Consider the following 22,973-nt stretch of genomic DNA (forward strand, 5'->3'; position numbering starts at 1 on the left):
AGCTTTGGGCCGTCCTCGACTGCTTTCCCAGGCCACAGGCAGGGAGCTGGAAGGGAAGCGGGGCTGCTGGGATAGAACTGGCGCCCATATGGGATCTCGGGCGTGCAAGGTGAGGACCTTAACCACTGCACCACTGCGCCGGGCCCCAGATATACTTTTCTGACAGAATTGACCCTATTTTGCAAGAAATCACAAATTACTTCCTTTTGGTATTTTAGACATAAACACAATTGTGGTTCAGCTTTGCAGCAAATTTAGCTAACTTGTCACCTGCTTAACCAAAATACACTTCAATGTACCAGAACCATTTGTTGACTGTGAAATGCAAAAAAGCTCTGGCAAAAGAAAAGTGTAACTATGACAGCAAAGTATGAAACACTGCAGAGCTTTGTGAGCTTATTTGCAAAAATTTTGTGTTTTAAAGGATTTTATAAGGAAAAAATTTATTTTTCCTTGTTTCATATTGTACTGTAAAATTATATCATCCATGAGCTTCAATTTTGTAAAAAATCTCAAATTCTGAAATCCTTAGCTATAAGCTCTGAAAACATAGCGTGGTGTGTATAAAATGTCCGTAATTTTTTTAAAAATTAAAGTTCTGATATACTGAAAAAATAACAGTGTGCACATGCATACAGTGTCCTTTACCTGGAAAGCACAGTAAAAACACTTCAGGCGTCTTCCATTTTCCTCCTCTTAGCCCCCGGGGCCTTGGAATCGGGCGGCCGAAGTACCTTGGCGGCCTTCTTTTGTAAGTCACCCGAATGTTCTCTTTCAGAATGACAACTTTGAGATGGTTCAACCTACAGAAAAATAACAAAATAGGAATTCTGGTAAAGAGGCAGCTCTTTGGCTTTCTCACGAGGTTCAGCTCTAAATAATCTTTCAGTATCAGTTAGGTCTTTTAAGTAGCCAGGAGTCTGGTTTTTAATCTTCAGATTTCTGTTCAATTATAATCCCTATCTTGGATAAAAGGGACTGTGTTGGTCACGGTCATCCTAAATTCTGCAGGAGCCCCACATGCTTGCTTTCACAAGCTTCACGATGGTTCCTAGCGGTGCTTTTCATTCTCTGAGGTTGTGCAGACTCTTCAGCAGCACTGGTCAAACACCAGGAACACCATGAGGGCAGGATGCTCCACCAAGCTGAGCAGCCCTCAAAGAGGATGGAAACTCCTAGTCTATATGGTGCCGGGCTACAGGGCAGTGGGTGGGAAGGGAAAGTATACCTACAGGAGAGCATCCTATAGGCTTTAATCTATTCCCTAACAGTTGAAAATGAACCATTACCCGGAAGCAGTTCTTGTTGGGCTTCTTCACCTGCATGGTGATTGCATGGGCGTCACTGTTAAGAAGACTGGCTTTGGGTCCTATCTTCAAATAAGAAATGGTAGCATACGCTGTGAAACTGTAGTCTTCCCTGCAGAAGATAAAGGCCAGCGATCAAATCTCCTGGAAGAACCACAGAAAACGAGTGTATAAAAGAAACAAACGTGTAATGATTTTAAGTAACACCGGGATATTATAGAAAGTGTTGTGCTTTGACCTAGAGTGGCCCGTTGGGGTTTGAGTTAGCTAATTCAATAATTAATCATGAGTTTGCAGGAAACACCTGCACAGACATTGATTCTGTTGCAGTTTTAACACAAACAGGCACACAGAGAACATGAGGACACGCAGGGGGTTTATAGCTACCTGAGGTACTGCTGCAGGAGGAAGTGTGCGACCATCCTCTCCAGCTCCTCCCGAGGAAGCACGGGAGCACTGACACCTGCCACTCTGAGTCTGGCTGCACCCTTTCCCATCCAGGCGTCCAGCAGTTTCAGCGGGGTGAGTTTTTCATTCAGTTCCTCTGCCTGTTTCAGGATCTTGATGAGATCTCTGCAATGCTCAGTGACATTTTGTTTTTCATACGCTGCAATCAAGCAGACACGGGGAGAAGCAACTGGGATTTAGAAACGGGAGGAAGGCGAGGCCATCCTAAGTGGTTAGACTAGTGTAGATCCAGTTATCCACGTGAGCCAGCCTACACAATGATTTCTTTTATGTCTTAAAACTAGGCTATTCCTTACATCTCTGTCACCAAACCAAATTACAGGATATAAGACACTGTGGGAGTTCCACTGATACAAAGAATATCACCTATCAGAAGGGCTGCTGTATGTTCTAGGACCCAGGAACCAGAAAGTGGCTATTAGACTGATGGTGGCATTTACTGGGAGATGTGCTTTATAGGAGAGCCAGTCTGCTTCAGCCTCCCTGATGTGTGCTAAGCTAAACAGTCGGCAAGAATCTGCAAGCTCAGGGAGGTTCTTAAACAACATTGTTTTGGACAGACATCCCCAGTAAGTGTAAGATTAGCACTCTAATACATGCATCAGACTCTTAGATGGACAGTTTTCATGCTGTCAAACAAGTGTCTCATCCAGCAGAAATGAAAACGTAGGACCCACTAAGGCATCAGAACCCAGTCCTTGAACAAAGGACTAGTTAGACTCTTAATACAAAACTACATTTGCAAGACACGTGAGAAATGTTACAGTGCAGCACCAAAATACTGCTCACTGTCTTATGGACATTACATACATTAAAAATGACTCACTATAATCTATTTTTCACTAATTTTTCTTCCAATCAGTAAATATGAAGCATTGTAGCGAGATTAGTCTTGATCCCCCTCTCTTTTATTAAGATTTACTTTCTTTACCTGGAAGGTGGAGTGATTGAAAGAAAAGAGAGAGAGCGAGCTTCCACCCACTGGTTCATTCCCCAAATGGCCACAATGGCTAGGGCTGGGCAATGCTGATGCTAGAGCCCCAAGCTCCATCTGGATCTCCCACATGGGTAGCAGTGGCACAAGTACTTGGGCTATCTTTGACCTCTTAGGCACTTTAGCAGGGAGCTAGACTGGAAGCAGAGCAGCTAGAAATTAAACTACCCTTCCAATATGGAAAGCTGGCAAGCAGTGGCTTAACCAGCTGTGCCCAAATCCCTTTCCCAACCCTTACTTAGGTAACAGTGTTTCTATTCAGTAGAATTAAAGCATTTCTGATTTTTCCTTTAACTCATCTTTGTTTCAAACTTGGTATTACGTTTAAATCTAGAAAATTTTATTCAGAGCAGCTTAATATTTTCAATCTTGTTGGGAGTCTAATACTTCTCTCACTGTATATATTGGCCGATAAAGGTTAAAAAAAAAAAAGAACTTACAAACGTCTTTGCAGCAATTATCACACATTTTGTTACATGCTTCTGAGTTCCAAACTTCATCAAAATGCTGCGCTATCAGTACACGGCGACATCTGTAAACACATTCAGAGAGAGATGCTTCAAGGATTTAATTGAAGTTTTAAAATTCCTATTTCAGAATACACAGTTACTTAATTCATTACTTTCCTACCGCTGCAAATTTATTCTCAGAACCTTAGCAGAGGTATTTTTCTTTCATTTCTGTAAGCTAGTAGTCCAACGTGGGCTTCACTGGATCTAAATCAGCGGATGCGCAGTGCTGGGTTTCTTCTGCAGCCCGAGGGACAATCTGTTTCCTCTTTCCAGTCTACAGAGGCTGCCCACTTCCAGGGCTCCCTGACAGCCCTTGTGCTTCCCCAGAATGAAAAATTTACATGTTTACCGAGGCTGAAAACTCCTCGAGGGTCATCATTCTGACCTACGCTGCCCTCCTCTTCTTAAAACACCTGCCAACCCAGATTTTCCAAGATAATTTCCCCATTTTAAAACTAGCTGCTTAGCAACTTGCATTCCCTCTGCAGCTTTCATTTCCCCTTTACCATAACAAACCTAAGTTTTCAAGGACTAGACCATGATTGTGTGGAGGCCATTCTGTTTACTACATGATTGTACCCCGTGGTTCTTGATAAAACAACACCTTAAAAAGGTGTTGGGGTTTCAATTTGAGATTTTAACTGTTAGGAGAATCTTTCTGGCAAACAATAGATTCTTATATCTTACAGTATCCATATTTGATTCTAACCCCCAAAATCTACTTCAAGGGAATCGACTGGCTAGACCTTTGAAGAAATTTTCATTTCTCTATCTATAACTTTCATTGGTGAGAAATACCATTACCTGTCACTGGCTATTGTCTTCCTTTCAGCACGAGCTGGGGAGAGGAAGATGGAGCAAGCATCTTTCCTTGGATGAAGGAAGATCATTCAGGTGCAAGTACTGATTCCCACTTTGAGATCTCTGCTCTAATGGATTTACACTTTGGCATTACACCACAGTGTCTAGTAAGTTCTCAGAGTAATGAAAGGAATGTTGTGGGCCTGGCATGGTGGCAGTTATCAAGCTAATCCTCCGTCTGCAGCGCCAGCATACATATGGGTGCTGGTTCAAGTCCTGGTTTCTCTATTTCCAATCCAGTTCTCTGCTAGTGGCCTGGGAAAGCAGCAGAAAATGACCCAAGGCCTTGGGACCTTGTACCCACATGGGAGACCCAAAAGAAGCTCCTGGTTCTTTTAGACTGACCTAGCGCTGGCTGTTGCAGCCATTGGAGAGTGAACCAGTGGGTAGGATATTTCTCCCTCTGGCTCTCCTCTCTGTAATTCTGACTTTCAAATAAGCTAAATAAATATACAAAATGAATATTAAACAAAAGATACATGGCTTACTTGCTTATGTTTTGACAGTATGACACCATCTCATAAAGCTTCTGCTGCCCCACGTTTTCCATGACCACCATCGAACTTACTCTGAATATATCTCCAAAGCCGTAATACAGAATACAGTCTGCTTTCATGTCATCTCGACCTGTGGCATGAGAAATCTTGAGCCTGCATAATGATTTCTAAAAATTCAGTAACACACAAAACTATGTAAAATTAGCTGGCAAAGCTTGCTACACCTAGAAATATTAGTGATATGAAGGTTAGTTAGCTTCTAATAGCTGCCCTGAAAATTAAAAAAAAAAGAAAAAAAAAGAGAGAGAGAGACTGCCAGCTGTAAGTTATGTCTGTAACTGATCAGGTTATTTAAGTTATGGAACTGACATCAGTGATGAATATTCCAGAAGGCAAAGATGAATACCAAACTCTTAGCCACACATAGGAGGAAACAACCCTGACACGCCAATAGAAAATGTATATAATTTCTCCATATGAAAAATGTGTAGAACCTGCTAGAAGACTTCACTGTTCTGAAAATATTATCCAATAAGGAATAAAAGTACAAAATTGCTAAGCATCTATACTGTGCCTTCTGGAAAAGCTTTCTAAGAACTGACTTCCGATTTGAATTCTACGTACCTGCACGTCCACTCTCTTGGTAGTAATTTTCCATAGATTTACTCATTGAATGGTGGATAACAAATCTCACATCTGGCTTATCAATTCCCATACCAAATGCAACCGTTGCCACTACTACCTAAAAATATTTTAATGTTTTGTAAGTTATTTAAGTAAAGTCTATGTATTATTAAAAGCAAACTAGGTTTCTATTGAAGAAACACACTTGACCTGGATTTCATTGGCCGACCACCTTGTATGAACCTTGGTCTTATCTTCTGGTTCCATATTGGCGTGGTAAGCACCTGCACAAATCCCCAGATTCTGCAAACTAATTGTAACTTGTTCGGAGTCTTTCTGAGAAAAACAATATATGATTCCTGCAAAAATATGCACAATTGTTAGAAGATATATACTTCCTGGAAGATACTTTTCAATAAATACACCAAAGACAGTGACCAACAATACCGAGGTGGAAAAAAAAAAGAACTGAAAAATTACAAGGCCTTGAGCATACGCTGACTTCTTGATATAATTCAAGATTTCATCGTGAGCTCGTTCTGAAGCAGAATTCAGCCCTGAGCCACGAGTTTTGGTTCCCATTACCTCTTTTCTCTCTCCAACTTTATCTCCCACTACACAGTATCTCTCAAACAAGTTCCACAGCTCCGTAAGATGTTAACAGGTATGCTGTGAAAAGAGTTTCGAGTGCAAATGAGTTGAGGGAACAACTGCATTCCACAAAGTTAAGCAGGTTTCTGTCTGTTGAGGGCTGCTCAGAGCTTCCAAGGTGCTGCCAGCGCCTGTCCATCTCCAGCAGGGATAGAGGCGCAGCCGTTCCCAAACTGACCTGAGCCCAGAACTCCTGACTCAATTCTACCTACCGCAAATCTGCAGAGCCATTTGAAATGTTTCATAAACTCTGTTTCAGTAACATCTGTCTTGTCATTAACCCTGGTGACACACACACACACTCTCAGCTCTATCTGACTTAACATGTACTATTTATTTGATGTGTCTAATTTTATCCTTTTAAAACTTCAGTGTTTATGCCATTCACAGTAGACATTTAATAAAGCAGGTACTGCTGATAATTGTCATCTTAAAGCAATAAAGCAAAAGTAAATCAGATAATTCTAGGACTCATAATGTGTCGCACAATTTCTAAGATCTCCAAGTACACTGACTGTTATCGATAACAATTCAAATTTTTTTTCTTCCACTCATTTGTATTTTTAGATGTGAGTCATTTGTCAGTAATAATGATCAGGATGTGGTAGTTTCTGCAAGGGATCCCTCAGCCGCCACAACTGGTCTTTCATATTACCTGACTGTCCTTTATATCTCCCGTTAATGAGCTTGACAATATCCTCAATAAAATCCTCAGTGTTGGAGGGCTTCTGCCGAACCTGGAGGAAAAAGAAAAACTGAGTGTAACACCCAGGGAGCCGTTTTCTTGGAACTTTCGAGGTAAAATTCTTTCCTGAGTGCAATGTTTATTTTTTTTTCCAGTAACTATTTCATTTGCTTCCTCTGTCATCTCCAGACCTCCTTCTTGATCCCTATTTTGTTGTAAACGTTTGTCTATTTTTTATTGGGAAGGCGTATTTGATAAGAGAGGAGACAGACAGGAGGTGTTCCATCCGCTGGCTCACCGCCCAGATGCCCGCAGCAGCTGGGCCGTCCTCTGCTGCTGTGAGCAGCGATCCGGAGGGGAAGTGGAGCATCACAGAGTGGAGGAAGGCACCACACTGGCCCCATCCCTGGTTTTATAATATGTGAAAGATGGAGAAGCTCAGAGCAACAAAAAACTTGTGAAGTCAGAAAACAAAGACTTTTCACTCTCTGATGTTCCCTTTAAAAAAAAAAACTATTAATGCATAATCCAAGTATCTATTCAACGAAATGTCAAAAAAACATCATTTTTTAAGGGGTAGAAAGAAAAGAAAGCTTTTAGCTAATTTTATTTTCAATAGCAACAGCAAAACGTTAATGGAATTTTAATATTTCCATCATTTACTAATGAATTTTCACGGAGCTGTCAGGAAGGCCCTTAGTTCTCTCTCCTTCCCAGCACAGGAAACAGTGTATCTAACTTGAACAAATACCCCTGACTGGCTCAAGGCTCCTGTAACAGTATCACTTAGCAAGGTAGCATTTTCTATTTAATCTAACAAAAGATTATGTAGCACAACAGATATAGAGCAAGGGCACTAATTAATGCATCCACCTGTAAATATCTCCTGCGGTTAACAGCTTTTAAACAGAATCAAATCTTACTGAAAAGGTATGACCTCACAGAACCAATACAACGACATAAAAGTTACTTACCTCATAATAAAGATTTGGTCGATTAAAAGAAGCTGTAAAAGTTAGACATGCTTCGACAGACAGAATTTTTTGAGCATCCTTTAAAACGTGATTTGTTGCAGTTGCGGTTAGCCCAATAAGTGATGTGTTAGGGAACTGGCGCTTTAAGATACCAAGTGCCTTATAATCTGGGGGGGAAAAAAAAAGAACCTCCTCTATATAACCTTTACAGTTTATAATGAATAACGCCTTTTAGCAATGCAGATATCATCAACCTGTTACGATCTCACTGACATAGCTACCCAAAGCAGTAAATCTGCAGCATTATCCGTGTTGAGTGTCCCTTATCTGAAATGCATGGAATCACAAGGAAATCCTCATCTCAAGGAAATCCTTCTTGCCTCATACTGGTCATACAAAAGTTTTTTTTTAAAGATTAATTTTTATTTGTGAAGTCAGATATATAGAGAGAGGAGGAGGAGAGACAGAGGAAGATCTTCCGTCTGATGATTCACTCCCAAAGTGGCCGCAACGGCCGGAGCTGCGCTGATTCGAAGCCAGGAGTCCAGATCCTCTTCTGGGTCTTCCATGCAGGTGCAGGATCCCAAGGCTCAGGGACATCCCTGACCGCCTTCCCAGGCCGCAAGCAGGGAGCTGGATGGGAAGTGGGGCCACCAGGATTCGAACTGACGACCATATGGGATCCTGGTGCGTTCAAGGCGAGGACTTCAGCTGCTAGGCCACTGCACTAGGCTGTGTCATACAAATTTAAAGCATCAGCTAATTCATCCTAAATTTTCCTTGAAGTAGGGGGAAAAAAACCTGTGTAGAAACTGCTCAATGTTAAGGTCAAGGGTTTCTGTGAAAATTAGGGAGAGCAACTATCCAGAGGCTGTCCAGATTTTAATAAGGCAACATTTGAGGTGGATCTTGAAGCAAAAGTTCACCAGGAAAGGAAGAAGAAAACCATCAGGCAAGACTCTAGCAGGGAACAGCCAGCGTGCTCAGACAGCACGCGGGTGGCAGGGCTGGACCACAGGGCTGGACACACTGTGTGGGATGGGTCAACTGCGGGGTTTCTAACTCTCCTTCCTGAACACTCCCCTTCCCTGTATAGCTCCAAAACCTGAACTGAAAGAACCTGTGCAAGGTTTGGAAGGTAGAAGTGAACCACCCCTTACTATTCCTTGTGGGTCTTTCTAGGCAGACAGGATAATGGACAGTTGCAGAAAGACCTGGTCAGTTTAGCTCTTACTGTTAGTTTCCCACTCATCAATCAGTTCTTCCCACTGCAACTCGGCATACCCTGGACTTGGCATCCTCAGCATCTGGAGAAGCTTCTGAATAGTTTCAATGAGCTGCTGTCCGTGAAGGGACTTTTTCTGCAGCACCTCCACCCTTCCACGTCCTGCTGGACAATGCAACCGAAGGGACTCTGTATGCTACTTGTCGGCTTCGCCAGCTGGTCCTAGAGCAGAGCACAGTTCTGGCAGGAAAGAAAGGGCTTGCTCCTTCCTGTGGGCAGGCTTGTGTTCCCAAGTAGCGGGGCTACTTGATCTCAGCAGCACACCAAGGCCTGCGTGTTCTCCAACCTTCGGGAAACCACCTTTTCCACGAGTGCGCTGTGCTTCCAGGAGATCACAGCACAGCGGGCTGGGCTTCCTCGGGCCAGAGTATTTGGTCCAAAGACCTCTCTGCTGAGTCCCAGTACTTCCCAAATTCTCTTGTTCCACCAGCCCCACAGCTGGTAAGTTGCTTCTTTCAGTTACAACCTTCATGGTATCTTAGAGTTTCTTTTACTTTCTTGAAAAAAAAAAACAGCTCTTTATTCGTAGACCACAGCTAAGCGGGGCCGGCCGGCACAATGGCTTAGCAAATGAGGTCTATACCAATTGCACCAGCATCCCACGTGGACACTGGTTTGAGTCCCAGCTGCTCTACTTTCAATCCAGCTGCTTGCTAGTGGCCTGGGAAGGTGGCACAAAATGGCCCACGTACATATGTCCCTGTGCCCCACACGGGAGACCCAGAGGAACTCCTGCTCCTGACTCTCGACTGGCCCAACTCCGGCTGGAAGGAAAAAAATTGATGCTAGGGAGTAGGATTTTTGATTATTAACAATATTGGGGTAACTTACTGAGGCCATAGCCACAGGATTAGGCCGGTAGAATGAAGAAAAGGGTAACAATAATATGTCCTAGAACTTGAACATTTAAAAGTTGGGTATGGATGCTGAAAACAGAGTGACAACTGAAGACAAGTTTAAAGCAAGTGTAAATTTCTCAAAATAGGGCCCAGCATGGTGGTCTACAGGCTAAAGTCCTCGCCTTGAATGTGCCAGGATCCTAGATGGTCGCCGGTTCTAATCTCAGAGACTCCACTTCCCATCCAGCTCCCTGCTTCTGGCCTGGGAAGGCAGTCGAGGACGGCCCAAAGCCTTGGGACTCTGCACCCGTGTGGGAGACCCAGAAGAGGCTTCTAGCTTCAGACCGGCTCAGCTCTGGCCTTTGTGGTCACTTGGCGAGTGAATCATCAGACCAAGGATCTTCCTCTCTGTCTCTCCTCTCTATGTATCTGACTTTGTAATAAAAAAATAAATAAATCTTTTTTAAAAATTCCTCAAAATACATAAAGAGAGGATTTAAGATCATAGAGGCCACAAAGCTGTGTGACACCAACTAGTAAAAAGAAGTTTGCAAGGATCAAGGCAACTGGACCAAACCCCATAGTGGGGAGATGACAGAGTCTGCTCCTTGGCCTCCTCCATCTTCACAGGACAAAATGAGTCAGTACCCACGTGGGGAGATGCTTTACTAGAAGCATGGATTCCTGTCCCCTTACCATGAGGACAACAGGACACAATCTGGCCCACCAAGGTAATTTCAAAATAAAAACACACCTACCAGGTCTGAAATCGTGTCCCCACTGACTGCAGCAGTGAACCTCATCGACAGCAATGCGAGTAAATCTCCCAGCTTCGTAGGCCTTCTCTAGTCTTGACATAAACATTTTGCTTTTTGCAATCTTCTCTGGAGTCACATAAATTAGCTTTAACTTGGAGTTTTTATTGATCATTTCAGCATGAACCCATTTCACATGCTCCTGTTTAAGAAAACAAGACAGACACAATCAATAAGCACATCTAAGTGGTAAATGAAGTCTCCAATATCCCTTCCCCAAAACCCGCAGCCTTGGAGGCGTCCACAAGCAGATGCTCCGTTCACTAAAAGGCAAGCCGTGGCCCAGTACTAAACTGCATGCTCTACTTTCTTCAGTCTAAACTGTGCATGGCGGGAGAATAATCTCCTTTGACAAAATGAGGCAACATGAAAAGATACTTCAAAAAATTTAACTTAATTTGAACCTAATTCTTGATTATTGATATTCAATTCCAAAATATGGGCTAAATGCAACAGCTCACTAAGGTGGCTTTTATTCAGTTGAATGTCACTTTACAGATGTGTGGCTGGATCCAATATCAGTTAGCATCTTTAATGATATTTGAAAATCCACATATCCAGTCTTTCTTCAAAACAGGGCCCAGTGAGATGGCTCAGTGGCTAAATCCTTGCCTCGGAAATGCTCAGATTCTACATGGGTGCTGATTTGTGTCCTGGCTGCTCCACTTCCCATCCAGCTCCCTGTTTGTGACCTGAGAAAGGTGAGAAAGATGGCCCAAAGTCTTGGGACCCTGCACCCATGTGGGAGACCTGAAAGAGGCGCCTGGTTCCTGGCTTTGGATCAGTTCAGCTACGGCCATTGTGGCCACTTGGGGAGTAAATCAGCAGATGGAAGATCTTTCTCTGTCTCTCCTTCTATGAATCTGCCTTTCTAACTAAAATAAATGTTTTAAAAATATTTATTAAAAGTATGTTTTTATAAAAACAAAATATTTACGTTTTAATAAAATATTAATTCAGTTATTTTTAATATGCAAGATTTATAGACAGGTATATCATAAAAATAAATCTTAAATGGTGACAGCTGTTAGAATTCTAGTTCTATGATATAATTAAAGAATCTGTGGTATATCTACTCCATGGAATATTATTCAGACACTAAAAGAATGAAATTATACCATTTGCAACTAGTTGGTCCCAACTAGAGACCATTATGCTCAGTGAAATAAGTAAATCCCAAAAAGACAAATACCATATGTTCTCTATAATATAAACCATCATGCAAATTGGAATATATAATGATGGAAAAGTGAAGACTACCATATCCAGATGTGAAGACAATGCAACATGTATCCCTGCTTCCAAACAAAGGATGGACTCCCAGTGAAAGTGTTGGACAGATCGAGACAATGGGATGATGGACTGTCTTACACTGTCTGCACCAGCAATGTCGGGGCACACTTAAACTAACAGACTGGTGGCATTGTAACACCTTATGAAGGAATGTACTACTGTGACAGTATGGGGAAAATCAGTCGGGGGGATGGGAATTAGAGGGAGGGGAATCCCAGACTATACAGAATTGTACAAGAAAATTAAATACGTAAAAGAAAAACTTAAATAAATCTTAAATGGTGACAGATATTAGAATTCTAGTTCTCTGATTTAATTTAACACAATATTTAGTACATCAGATGTCTTTGTCTAACCTAAGCAACACCAAACCAGTTTTAAAAAGAACAATGGTGAAATGGATGCAAAGAGATGAGAGTTAAAACTGCTTTTACCACAACAGCAAGGGAGAAGCCTGCTGACTCCCAGAGCTAGGCTAACAGATCTACGCTGTTTTTATCTTTACCTTTTGACAGGTGTGGTGAGCCATGAGCTTGTAATTTTATACAACTTCTAAGCAGCTACGACTAATATCACTGCTGCTTTCTTTTTCAGCTTGAAGGAAGTGGAATACTGCAAGGCAGTTTACTCCACGGATCCATTCTAATGAATGAGAGAGCAGCTTACAGAACAGAGAGTTTAAATAAAGCAAAATTACGTAGTAAAAATTAGAACAGAGGGTTGCCTGGAGGTATGCCCAATTGAGGGGAGGAAGGAAAACGAACAAGATAAATAAGGGTATCTTAACATGAAACAAAGCAGAGGTGGGCATGTAGCTGGCAGTCAGGTGCTAGTTAAAGATGTTTCGGTCTCATTGAGAGTATCTGGGTCTGATTCCTGGCTCCACACCTAAAGCTGGCTTCCTGTTAATGCAGACTCTGGGAGGCCGTGATGGCTCAAGTCACCAAGTCCCTGTCGCACCTGGGCTGACTTCCTGACTCCTGGCTTTGGGGTGGCTTAGTCTGGCTGGAGCACGCACTCACTCTCTCTCTGCTTTTCAAAGGTTTCTTAAAAGCAAGAAGTCAGAAGCTAGACTGTCAAGGAAAATGATTCAAGAGTCAAAAAACAAAACAAAACCAAACAAAAAACAACCTCCCACTGCCGCTGGGTGGGATGATTTTTTCAGCATAACAAATGGTAATTATCAGATTAAAATAATCGATTAAAATAATCAAACATGTTAAAAATTCCTAAGCTTATGATGGTCTTGGGGGTGGGGGCTTAACCCAAAGTACTAATTATTGATCACCTTTAGAAAATGTTAGAAAACAAACTATTCCTGAAAACTGGCAAAGAAATCAAGCATTTTAGCCTACAAAGAATTGATATAGGGGTGAGCGTGTGCTGTAAATTTCTGACAACTGCAGCCTGTCTGAGTGTCGGGGCTGAGTCCCAGCTCTGCTTCTAAATCCAGCTTCCTGTGAACCGGAGGATGGAAGGTATCTCTCTTTCTCTCCTTCTCTCCCTTTCTATAACTCTGCCTTCCAAAGAAACAAATCTCTCAATAAATAAATAAATAAATAAATAAATAAATAAATAAATAAATAAATAAAGACACTAGTCGGGATACAAGAATCCCCTATCATAAAGCCTGGTTCCATTGCCAATTCTAGCTTCCTGTTGATGCACATCCCAGGAAGCCAGAGTAATGGCTTAAGTGGCTGGGATGGGAAGCTCAGTGTGACTTCCTGGATCTCAGGCACTTGCAGAATGAACAAGCAGATGGGAGCTGTGTCTGTCTGTCTTGATTGCTAAAGAAATAAAATGAAAAAAAAAATTTAAGGAAAAGAAAAATATGAATATTTGTATTTGGTGATTTTAAGAAAGTGATATTAAAGTTTTTAGGTAGGAGGACAGCGCTGCACTCATATTTTCCTTTCTAAAAGACACAGCATGATACTACAGGATTAACAATTAAAATAGGATGTCTGGGATTTGTTTCCAGTGGACAAGGCAGGGAAGTTTTCACGTATACAAATCAAAAAACAGTTGGTCGTACGATGATAAATGTTGGAGGGTATGGATGTTACAGGATCTATACTTCAGTAATACTTTACTGGAAAACACTTTCTTCTATAATCATGGGCAATGTACTGCATTCTCCAAAGACAATCTGCAAGTACAGGGTAGTTCTAAGGCACTAATTTATTGTATGGAATTGCATCACACAATTAGATAATCTTCCTTACTATTTTTAGCTTATGGAACACATACAAACAGGCAACAGGTCAGAACTGCCCATGAGCAGCAGTTTGCCACTCCTAGTATAGAGAGGTCAGTTTGCAATTATGTAAGTTACAAAACTGTTGCTCAGGCTCCTACTTCAGTGCAGAATTTAAATTGAGAAAAAAGAAAAAAAAAAAAAAACAGAGAATCATACCTTAGAACTGGAAGCATTTAACATGGTCGCTGAGATGCCCAACTGCTTCAAAACCATTAACTGATCTTCCATCAGAGAGATCAATGGGCAAATCACGAGAGTGAAACCTAAAAGACAAAGACATGCACTCAGCGGGAGTTGACTTTGTGGTACAAAGGCTTAAGTTGCCATCTGCAACATCAGCATCCCGCAGCCGATGGAGTCCTGGCCACTCCGCTGTTACTCCAACTCAGGGCTAACAGGCCTGGAAAGCCAGCGGAAGGCGACGCAAGTGCTTTTCCCTTACCAACCCATGCAGGACACCAAGATGGAGTTGCTGGCTCCTGCCTGGCCCAGACCTGCCTGTTGTGGTCATTCAGATAAAAGACCTCCCACTCTCTGTCTCTTTGCTGTGTTGCCTTTCAAATGTCTTAAAAAAAAAAAAAAAAAAAGAGGTGAAGGTCTGGGGAAATGATGAAAGCTTGTGAATGGGATTGGTGCCTGACAAAGAGGCTGAAGGCAGTGCCCTCCTGCTTTCTGTTGGGTTGCGTACCTATACCAGGAAGCACCTGCTAGGAGAACAGGCCCTCACTAGACTCCCAACCTACTCAAATGATTTTGGACTTCTTCGTCTCCAAACTATGAGCAAGAAACCTCTGTTGTAGCAGCTCAAATAAAGACAACAGCTCATTTAAGACCCTCACTCTTCTTCCCCCCTTAGCCATTCTGTTCCAAAGAATCCTGTGCTCAGCAACCCTATTCTTCAACTCCAACTCAGTCCCAAATCATTGCAATTTGGTGTCCACACAACTCTTGCTGAAATCGTTAAATCAACGTTAAAGATGAGCGCCACGCTACTAAACTCAATGAACTTCTAAGCCTTCATCTGACCTTTTATTAACAGCATCAGTTCTGATCACTCCCCTCCATGGTACTTTTTCTTTTAGATTTATCTATTTTATTGGAAAGGCAGATTTACAGACAGAAGGAAAGACAGAGAGAAAGATCTTCCATCTGCTGGTTCACTCCCCAAATGGCCACAATGGCTGGGCTGAGCCAATCCAAAGCCAGAAGCCAAAGAGCCCCCTGGGTCTCTCTCCCACGTGGGTCCAGGGTCCCAAGGCTTTGGGCCTTCCTCCTCTGCCTTCCGAGGTCATAAGCAAACAGCTGGATGGGAAATGGAGCAGCCAGGACACAAACCGGTGTCTATATGGAATCCTGGTACTTGCAAGGTGAGGATTTAGCCATCGAGCCATCACTTCAGGATCCCTCCACAGGTTTTTAAGAACACCACCCTCTCTGGATTACCCAACATACTACTCAGCCACCTGGCCTGCTCTATGAACTGTCTTTGCTTCTGTTCTTGGCCTTCTCTGCTAGTGCATCCTCGTGTGACAAAACTCACTCCCATGCCTTCAGTGCCCACTTCCACACTAACAGCCGCCAACTCATCTAAAGTTTTAGACCTAAACTCCCTCCTACCAACAGGACAATTCCACCTAGATATCTTACAGGAGTCAAGGATTCATTATGTCCCAAAAAGAATTCACCATCATCCTCTCATTTCCCAAATAACTTTGTTCTCCAATGTACCCTGTTTCAATGAACAGCCATATTACTTGGCCAAGCATAAGATTTGGCATCATTTTTACTCAACTCTCTTCCTCTCCCTCCTACTTGATCTCACTGAACCCACCTCCTGAATATTTCTGGAATTGCCCCAGTTGTTGCAATTTTTCTTCTACACTATAAAGGTAGTAAATCTCTCAACTGTTTAAAACCCTTCAATGGTGTCCTGCAAATATAAGCACACATTTAAAAAGAGCTTTATAGACTTTTTTCTTTATGTCTTCTCACTGTGTGCCATGCTTGAATGTGTCTGGGTGTTTGTCTACACCACATCGTGTATTTCCTGTGATTTAGGAGCTCCCAGGCTGCTCCGTGCATAAGCAATGCTCCTGCTTCTCCTGTCCCTTTAGCCTTCAGCTCAAAGCTCAAGACAGCCTACCGTGACAACCCCATGGACTGGACCTTTCTGTGAAAGAATTCCTTACTGAAACTTTTATCCCAAAACTGCTATTATGAATGCTGACAATTGCCAATGTTTTCTATACTAGAAGTCAACAAATGAAGGGTGGCTGTTTTTGGAAAATTCTAATGGAACACAGTCACACCCCTCTATTTACACAGTCTGGCTGCTTCAACGCCACACGGCAGAGTTGAGAAGTAGTCACAGGTTATAGAAACCACAAAGCCTGTATTAACTATCTGGCTCTTTAAGAAACAGTTTGCTGGGGTACACATTTGATCTCCACATCCCACACACAAGTTCTTATTCAGGCTCCACTTCCAATTCCAACTTCCTAATATATGTGCAGTCAAGGAGGCAGCAGGTGGTGGCAAAATTACTTGGGTTCTGCCAGCCACACGGGAGGCTGAGATCGACTCCAGAGCTCATGGACTCAGCCTAGCCCGACTTGGAGGGTAAACCAATGTACGCAAAATCCATCTCTGTCTGCCCAAGTCAATAAAACCAATCAATAATTAAAAACAAGAGGTAACATCTCCTGATGCTTACTCTCTTTCCTCACTGCTCCCCAAATAGTAGCACCAGTATCACCAGGGAGCTGGTTGGAAACACAAGACCTTGTATTAGTGCTTGAATACTAACTGACTCCCCAGGTGAGTCGGACACCCGTGAATGTCTGAAAAAACCATCAGTGTACAGAGTTGCACTAAACAACCAGGCCCTTGCCTACTTGCATCTGGCTTACTACTGCATCTTTAGTACTGGGCACCACAGCAGACACACCGCAGAGATCCGGGACTAGGAGTCTCATCTTCTGATTCTCCAATAACATGTGTTTAAATTATGTTTCAGGAACCAGAAGTTTTTCACATTCCTCCTCTATGACCGTCATATTCACCAACACAGAGATAAAACAAAAATGCTCTTGGGTTTTTTTTTTTATAGGTATAATGAAAAAGTACTTTTCAAAGAATTAAAATATGTTAAGAGAAATCATTGAATTTAATACTAATCTTAACTGGTACATACCATCTGAACACAAGGCTGGCAACTGGTAACATAAGCTCTTTCCACCTCCTGTAGGCATCACAAGAAATATCTCCTTTCCAGCCATCGTGACATTAATAGTTTCGAGCTGAAGCTGTCTGAACTTCTGGAGTTTAAAGACATTTTGTAGAGTATCTTTAACTTTTCTAGACCACGGAAAATCTAGGAAGAAAAGCAATAAATGTTACTATTATTGAGATCCTACGTGTGACAAAAACATGAACGTCTTCTTTTAAAATAGACAAAAATCAGATAAACATATCTAACACTCACGACTAGTGGTCCACTAAATTTTTATAATTCTGAAATTGGTGTGACTCAATAAACTAAGCAAAGCAAAACAAACTAGATGACATATTGGGAGAAACAGTGTATCTGAAAAAAAAAGTCCATTTTTTGCTGGTTGAAAATTAACACTCAGAAGAAGACGGTGTGAAATCAGGTATTGGAAAAGCCATAGGAATCCCGATCAAGGAATTTACACTTTAAGAAAATCCAACTATCAAGGGCAAAAATAATCCTCTGGAATGTCTGGTGCAAAAAGCTTGCTCAGGAATGAAATCACTGGAAGCCAGCAACCATGAAACACTGCACTCCATTCTTTTCTTTTACATTTTTCATTGCAATCCATTCCTAATTGATGCTGTCCTGTTATCATTCATGACACACATGATGCTTGATTGGTTTAATACAAGAACAGTTTGTTCATAGGGAAGGAAAATAAACTCAATCTTGACGTGGACTTCAGGTCATTTTTTTCTTAACTGTTCTTTTTTTGTCCAGGTAAAACTTACCAAAAAAAAATTATTCAAAATACATGCCCTATTTTCCAAGCATTGATCCATATTGCCAGAACTATATCTTGACAGAAATAAAGTCTAAATAATAAAATTTAAACTTAAAAGACAAGAAGGCACCAGTAAGGAATAGGCTGCCTGTGGGCATTCCCTTCCACCGATGGGACAGCAAGCTAACCTGAGCCCACTGGAAAACACACACTCCTGCAGAAGGACTTGGCTCTACTTTAAGGAAGGGAAAAGAAGCAAAAATCAGCAAAGGGGAAAAAAAAGGTAAACCTTCTTTCTTCCATGCAGCTGGTGAAGAATCATACTCGTTGCTGGTCCCGGCACCTGAGTCCTCTAAACACTGCTTTATTTTCTTTGTGAGGGCAGCTTTTTTCTGAATAAGCTCTTGTTGTCTCTCCATTAGTTCTTGGATTTGAATGTCAACTGCATGTAGCTCACTGGTTACGGAATCCAGTTCCTCAGTGAGAGCTATGGGGATGGGAAAGGAGGAGATAAAATGACTGGATGGAATTAACTGCAAAGTTTGTGTCCCCCACTGATGTCTGGATGTTCCTTACCACCTCAACCAGACAGACTTGAGGGAGGACAGCAGAGTGGTACAAGGACCCGCACTAGTCTCAGGGCCTCCTCTGACATGCCAAGTGATCTTAGGCACGGGACTTACCTGCATCTCAACCTTCCCACCTGTCAAATGTCCATAATACTTCATTCTCATTATTAGAAAGAACTAGGATGGCACGTGAAAGCTTTTGAAGTAGCTTAAAAAAGAATTCTGAAACATGTTACAAAATAAGTGATTCTGGAAAACATGACCCTAACATGAAATAAATCAGCTGAAAAAGGACAAATACGACATGATTCTTCTTGTGTGAGGTACCTGAATGATCAAACCAATGGAGACAGAAAACTTACCAGCTGTGTGGGATTACAAAAGCTTTCTACACAGGGACAATGACAAAGGTGACACAGCAGTGTGGACACACTTAAAGCCAAGTAATCGTTCACTTAACAGTAGTTAATTTAATTATAAATTTTGTTATGTATATTTCATAATTAAAAATGCAAAAAAATAATTTCTGTAATCAGAATTTTAAAATCAGTTTTTTTCTGAAGATCTTACAATTTTAAAAAGAACACAGTGAAATAAAAATGAAATCATTTCCACTAACCTGAAATGGATGCCATTCTGAAATTAGAGATCCAAATTTCTTTCTAAAAATGAAAAAATCATAACAATTATCTTAAAACTCTTGATGCTTGATCAAATGACAACAAGCCCCAACTAACCAAGAAAAATGCTAGAAAGTACATTATACACTGGGGCAGAGGTTTTTGCTGGCTTCTGGAGCCTGAGAACTCACGAACATGCTTGGGTCCTTGGCTGGTGATGGGCTGGGGGGCGAGTAGGCCCCAGGCTACCATGCTGGTGTGGTGTGCTGGTGGATGGAGCTTAAAGATTCAGGTATATGTTTGGGTTCTCTGGTGGGCAGGTAGGCAGATGCCAGGCTGGCCCACTGTATTGGCCTGGAAGATCACGCATGTGCTTGGGTCCTGGGTGGGGGCAGCGGTCAGGTCCCAGGCAGGCACATGTACAGGAGGACCAGGTCTGGAGAACCATGCATGCATTCAGGTCCCAAGTAGGCAGGCAGGGCCCCAGGCCAGCTCACCACCCTGCCGAAAGACCAGGCTAGGGAACCTATGCACTCATGAGTGTGGGGCTTATGGATTGCTCAGGAAATGGTGTATGGGATATGTTGTGGGGGCAGGGAACTACTGAGGGTTTAAGTTATAGGTGAGGAATGACTTCCGAGGAACTTCTGGTAACAAGGCTTGCAGTTAAGTGAGGGAGCTGAGACTGAGTAGATTCAAAGATGGAAAAAGGAATATCTTTCTGGGTCAGACCAGTGTACATATCCACATGGGAGACCCGAGCTGGGTTAGTTAATATCAACCACCAATGACCATCACCCATTAATACACGTGAAAGCTAGGGCTGGGGGCATCTAGCTAGCAGCATTAGACCACGGCACCCTCTAGTAAGTACTGGAACAAGGTATGGGTCACATTAGGCTGGGCCACGACACTAATCAGCACACAAGACAACCGGGTCTGAGGAGCCAGCATGGGGGTGGGCCATACCAGACTAAGCTATCATACCTACCGTTTTGCACGAAAGCCAATGATGGGAGCATCTGGGCAGTGTTGGGCTGCAGCAAGAGTTGGGAATGGAGGCAGGCTGGGCCAGACCAAGCTGCAGCATCCAATGACAAAGGCCGAGACAGGGGATGAGCTATGATAGGCTGGGCCAGAGCCATCAGCATGTGCAAGATTTGTGGCTGGGATTTGTGGTTGGGGAACTAAAGGGACCAGCCAGTGGGCTATGGATCCCACTGGTGAGTGCAACAGCTAGAAAGGGGGTAGTGAACTGGGTTGGACATGGTTACAGCATCTCTCAGCACAGATGCAGACTGGATCTGGGGTATGCCAGACTGGGCTAGGATCCAGCACCAGCTGGTACTGGCAGGAGACAGTGGGTTTAGGACAGGGTGGGCTAGATCTTGGCAACTGCTGAACCATGTGAGAGCCAGGTTCGGGAGTGAGCCACGTGGTGCTAGGCTGCAGCACCAACAATAAGAGCCAGAATGGGTGTGGGTTGGTCAGGCAACACCATTGTAGCCACCAGGATAAAAGGTGGGCCAAGTTAAGCTGGACCAAGTATCCACCAGTTTATGCAAATCTGTGACTGGGAGATGACTTGATAGAGGAGCTTTGGGAACTCTGTCAGGACACAAATCCTGCAGGTCAGTGCAAGAACCACAGCTGGGAGCAGCCCAGACAAGTCTAGGTTACAGTATCTATTGGCACACAGGTGGATCAGGGCTGGGGGCAAGTTGGGCTGGGATAGTTCACTGTCAGACGTGAGAACTAGGACAGGATGAGGCCAGGCCAAGTTGAGCTGCAACCCCAGTGAGTTCATATTAGGGCTGGGACTTAGGGCTGGCTTGGTTGGGGTAAGCTGCAGCAACCGCCAGCATAAGCTGGAACTAGGGGCTGGCCCAGCTAAGCAGCATAGATATACAGCCCTGTTACCCTCATTCTCATTCCCTACCTATAAAACTGGGATGATTGAAGAAGTTTTATAAAAAGGTGGATTAAGTCAAATTCCCTCCATTAAGCAAGCTACAATGAAGTAACTAATCATGTTTATCATTTAAAAATTTATTCAGTGCTTGGGGCTGGCACGATGGCATAGTGGGTTAATCCTCCACCTGTAGCCCCAGCACTCATATGGTGCTGTTCTACTTCCAATCCAGCTCTCTGCTTATGGTGTGGGAAAGCAGTAGAGGATGACCCAGGGACCCAGGCCCCTGAACCCTCGTGAGAGACCCAGAGGAAGCTCTTGGCTCCTGGTTTCAGACCAGCTCAGCTCTAGTTGTTACAGTCACATAGGGAATGAACCACTGACTGTAAGATCTCTCTGTAACTCTGACTTTTATGTAAACAAATTATTGAGTGCTTGCTTTAAAGAATAACAATTTGAAATTCATTATCTTTTCTCTGCAGCTCTGCTTCTCTAATACGGAAAGTGAACTTTAAAAAGGAGTACAATTTGAGTTCAGTCTTAAACTGAGCAACCGACATTCCACTGAGGCATTAGATTTCAGGGAAACTTAAAAATGGTTAGAGAAACTTTACCTATGAAGGATTAAAGCTTAAGTGTGCACAGCGGCAAGCAGAACATTTAAAATCCCACCATCCTAGGAAAACCTCCTCAAACTCTCTGAAATGGACAATCAATATTTCCTACCTCTAAGGCAGAATCTACACTTGCCAAAGGCACTGCTGCACCACCCGGCCCTTTACCCGGATTGCTGACCAATACGCTCTCCCTACACGGACTAGAAAATACATCGGGTGCTAATGGCCTTGCTAACAACTTGGCAATGGCCACATCACTGAAAAACATTTACTTAGGGGTATACATCAAGGTCCATCTGTCCACCACAGCTTGGGAATAGAATAATATTGTTTAAGAATATAATATGTCTGCAGGCAGGGCAGAGCTGGGGCCTCCTCCAGCTCTGAATCTGCATATTGTTCAGCAAAGTGCTGGGCACATAGGGGTGCTAGGCTGAGGTCGGCTGAGACCCTAAGTGGGATCTTCCCTTAGGGGAAGGATATAATCTGTGCGCAACCTCCCCCTGCTTCCTAAAATGACTCCCTTTATAACACAGCTAGGAAACCGCTCCTTCCCCCAATCTTGTCATGGAGCAGCACAAGACATCTCGACACACTCAGCAACGGATGAGCTACAGCGGGTCAGACGTCTAAGCTCAGCATCCACAGGAAAGTGAAGGCGAGTATTGAGCAGTCGGCATGGATGCTGTAGGAAACGCCACTAGGGGCCCACTCTGCACCAAGCACCAAGAGACCACGGTAAGAGACCAATACCTTCCTCAACTACCACCGCAGCAGGTGGAAGAAGCACCCCCAGTCACTTAGCTTCCCCCACACCCTCATGCAGAAGGCAGCTGCTAGTTCACTGGGGCGAGATCGGCCGAGCCTCTCACGCAGGAACGGGAAAGAACACGGAAGGACGGGACAGCCTGGGTCCCTCACCCCTGTCCCAGGACCTGCTGCCTCCCCTCCCAGGGGGTTTAAACCGGCCCCCAATCGTCCACCTCTAAGTCCCCCCAGCCTCAGGGACCGCTCCGCACCTGCTTCCACTGCTCAGCCAGAAAAAAAGAAAAAAAGCCTTCCCGCCACCCAGCCGGGAGCACGCACCCTTCCGGCTCGGCTCGTTCAGCCAATCGCAAATAACAGCCTGCTGTCACTGGTCAGGAGGCGTGGCCTAAGGGCGCGTCACCCAACAAGGCCCCTGCCTATG

General features: G+C 43.3%; 1 protein-coding gene across 1 annotated transcript; it reads right to left on the minus strand.

Annotated features, from left to right (window-relative positions):
- Positions 1-82: 82 nt before the first annotated feature.
- Positions 83-22,848, minus strand: RECQL (RecQ like helicase). The gene is made up of 15 exons (XM_040967611.1): positions 22,804-22,848; positions 19,255-19,297; positions 18,356-18,553; positions 17,262-17,441; positions 14,225-14,331; positions 10,456-10,654; positions 7,574-7,740; positions 6,570-6,651; positions 5,474-5,622; positions 5,264-5,381; positions 4,631-4,769; positions 3,210-3,301; positions 1,695-1,914; positions 1,290-1,419; positions 83-803 (listed from the first exon to the last, which is right to left on the minus strand). The coding sequence occupies exons 2-15, from the start codon at positions 19,268-19,270 to the stop codon at positions 672-674; spliced, it is 1,929 nt and encodes a 642-aa protein (XP_040823545.1). The 5' UTR covers positions 19,271-19,297; positions 22,804-22,848; the 3' UTR covers positions 83-671.
- Positions 22,849-22,973: the final 125 nt, after the last annotated feature.

Source organism: Ochotona curzoniae, unplaced genomic scaffold, assembly GCF_017591425.1.
Source record: "Ochotona curzoniae isolate NIBS_2020 unplaced genomic scaffold, NIBS_Ocur_1.0 contig_1482, whole genome shotgun sequence".
Classification (NCBI taxonomy): domain Eukaryota; kingdom Metazoa; phylum Chordata; class Mammalia; order Lagomorpha; family Ochotonidae; genus Ochotona; species Ochotona curzoniae.

Excerpts from the sequence above, each read along its gene's own strand:
- RECQL (XM_040967611.1), bottom strand. Across the intron at positions 17,442-18,355 it reads AGCTGCATGGAAGAAAGAAG|ATTTTCCGTGGTCTAGAAAA; the intron begins GTTTACCTTTTT and ends TTTTCTTCCTAG. Across the intron at positions 1,420-1,694 it reads CTCCTGCAGCAGTACCTCAG|GGAAGACTACAGTTTCACAG; the intron begins GTAGCTATAAAC and ends TATCTTCTGCAG.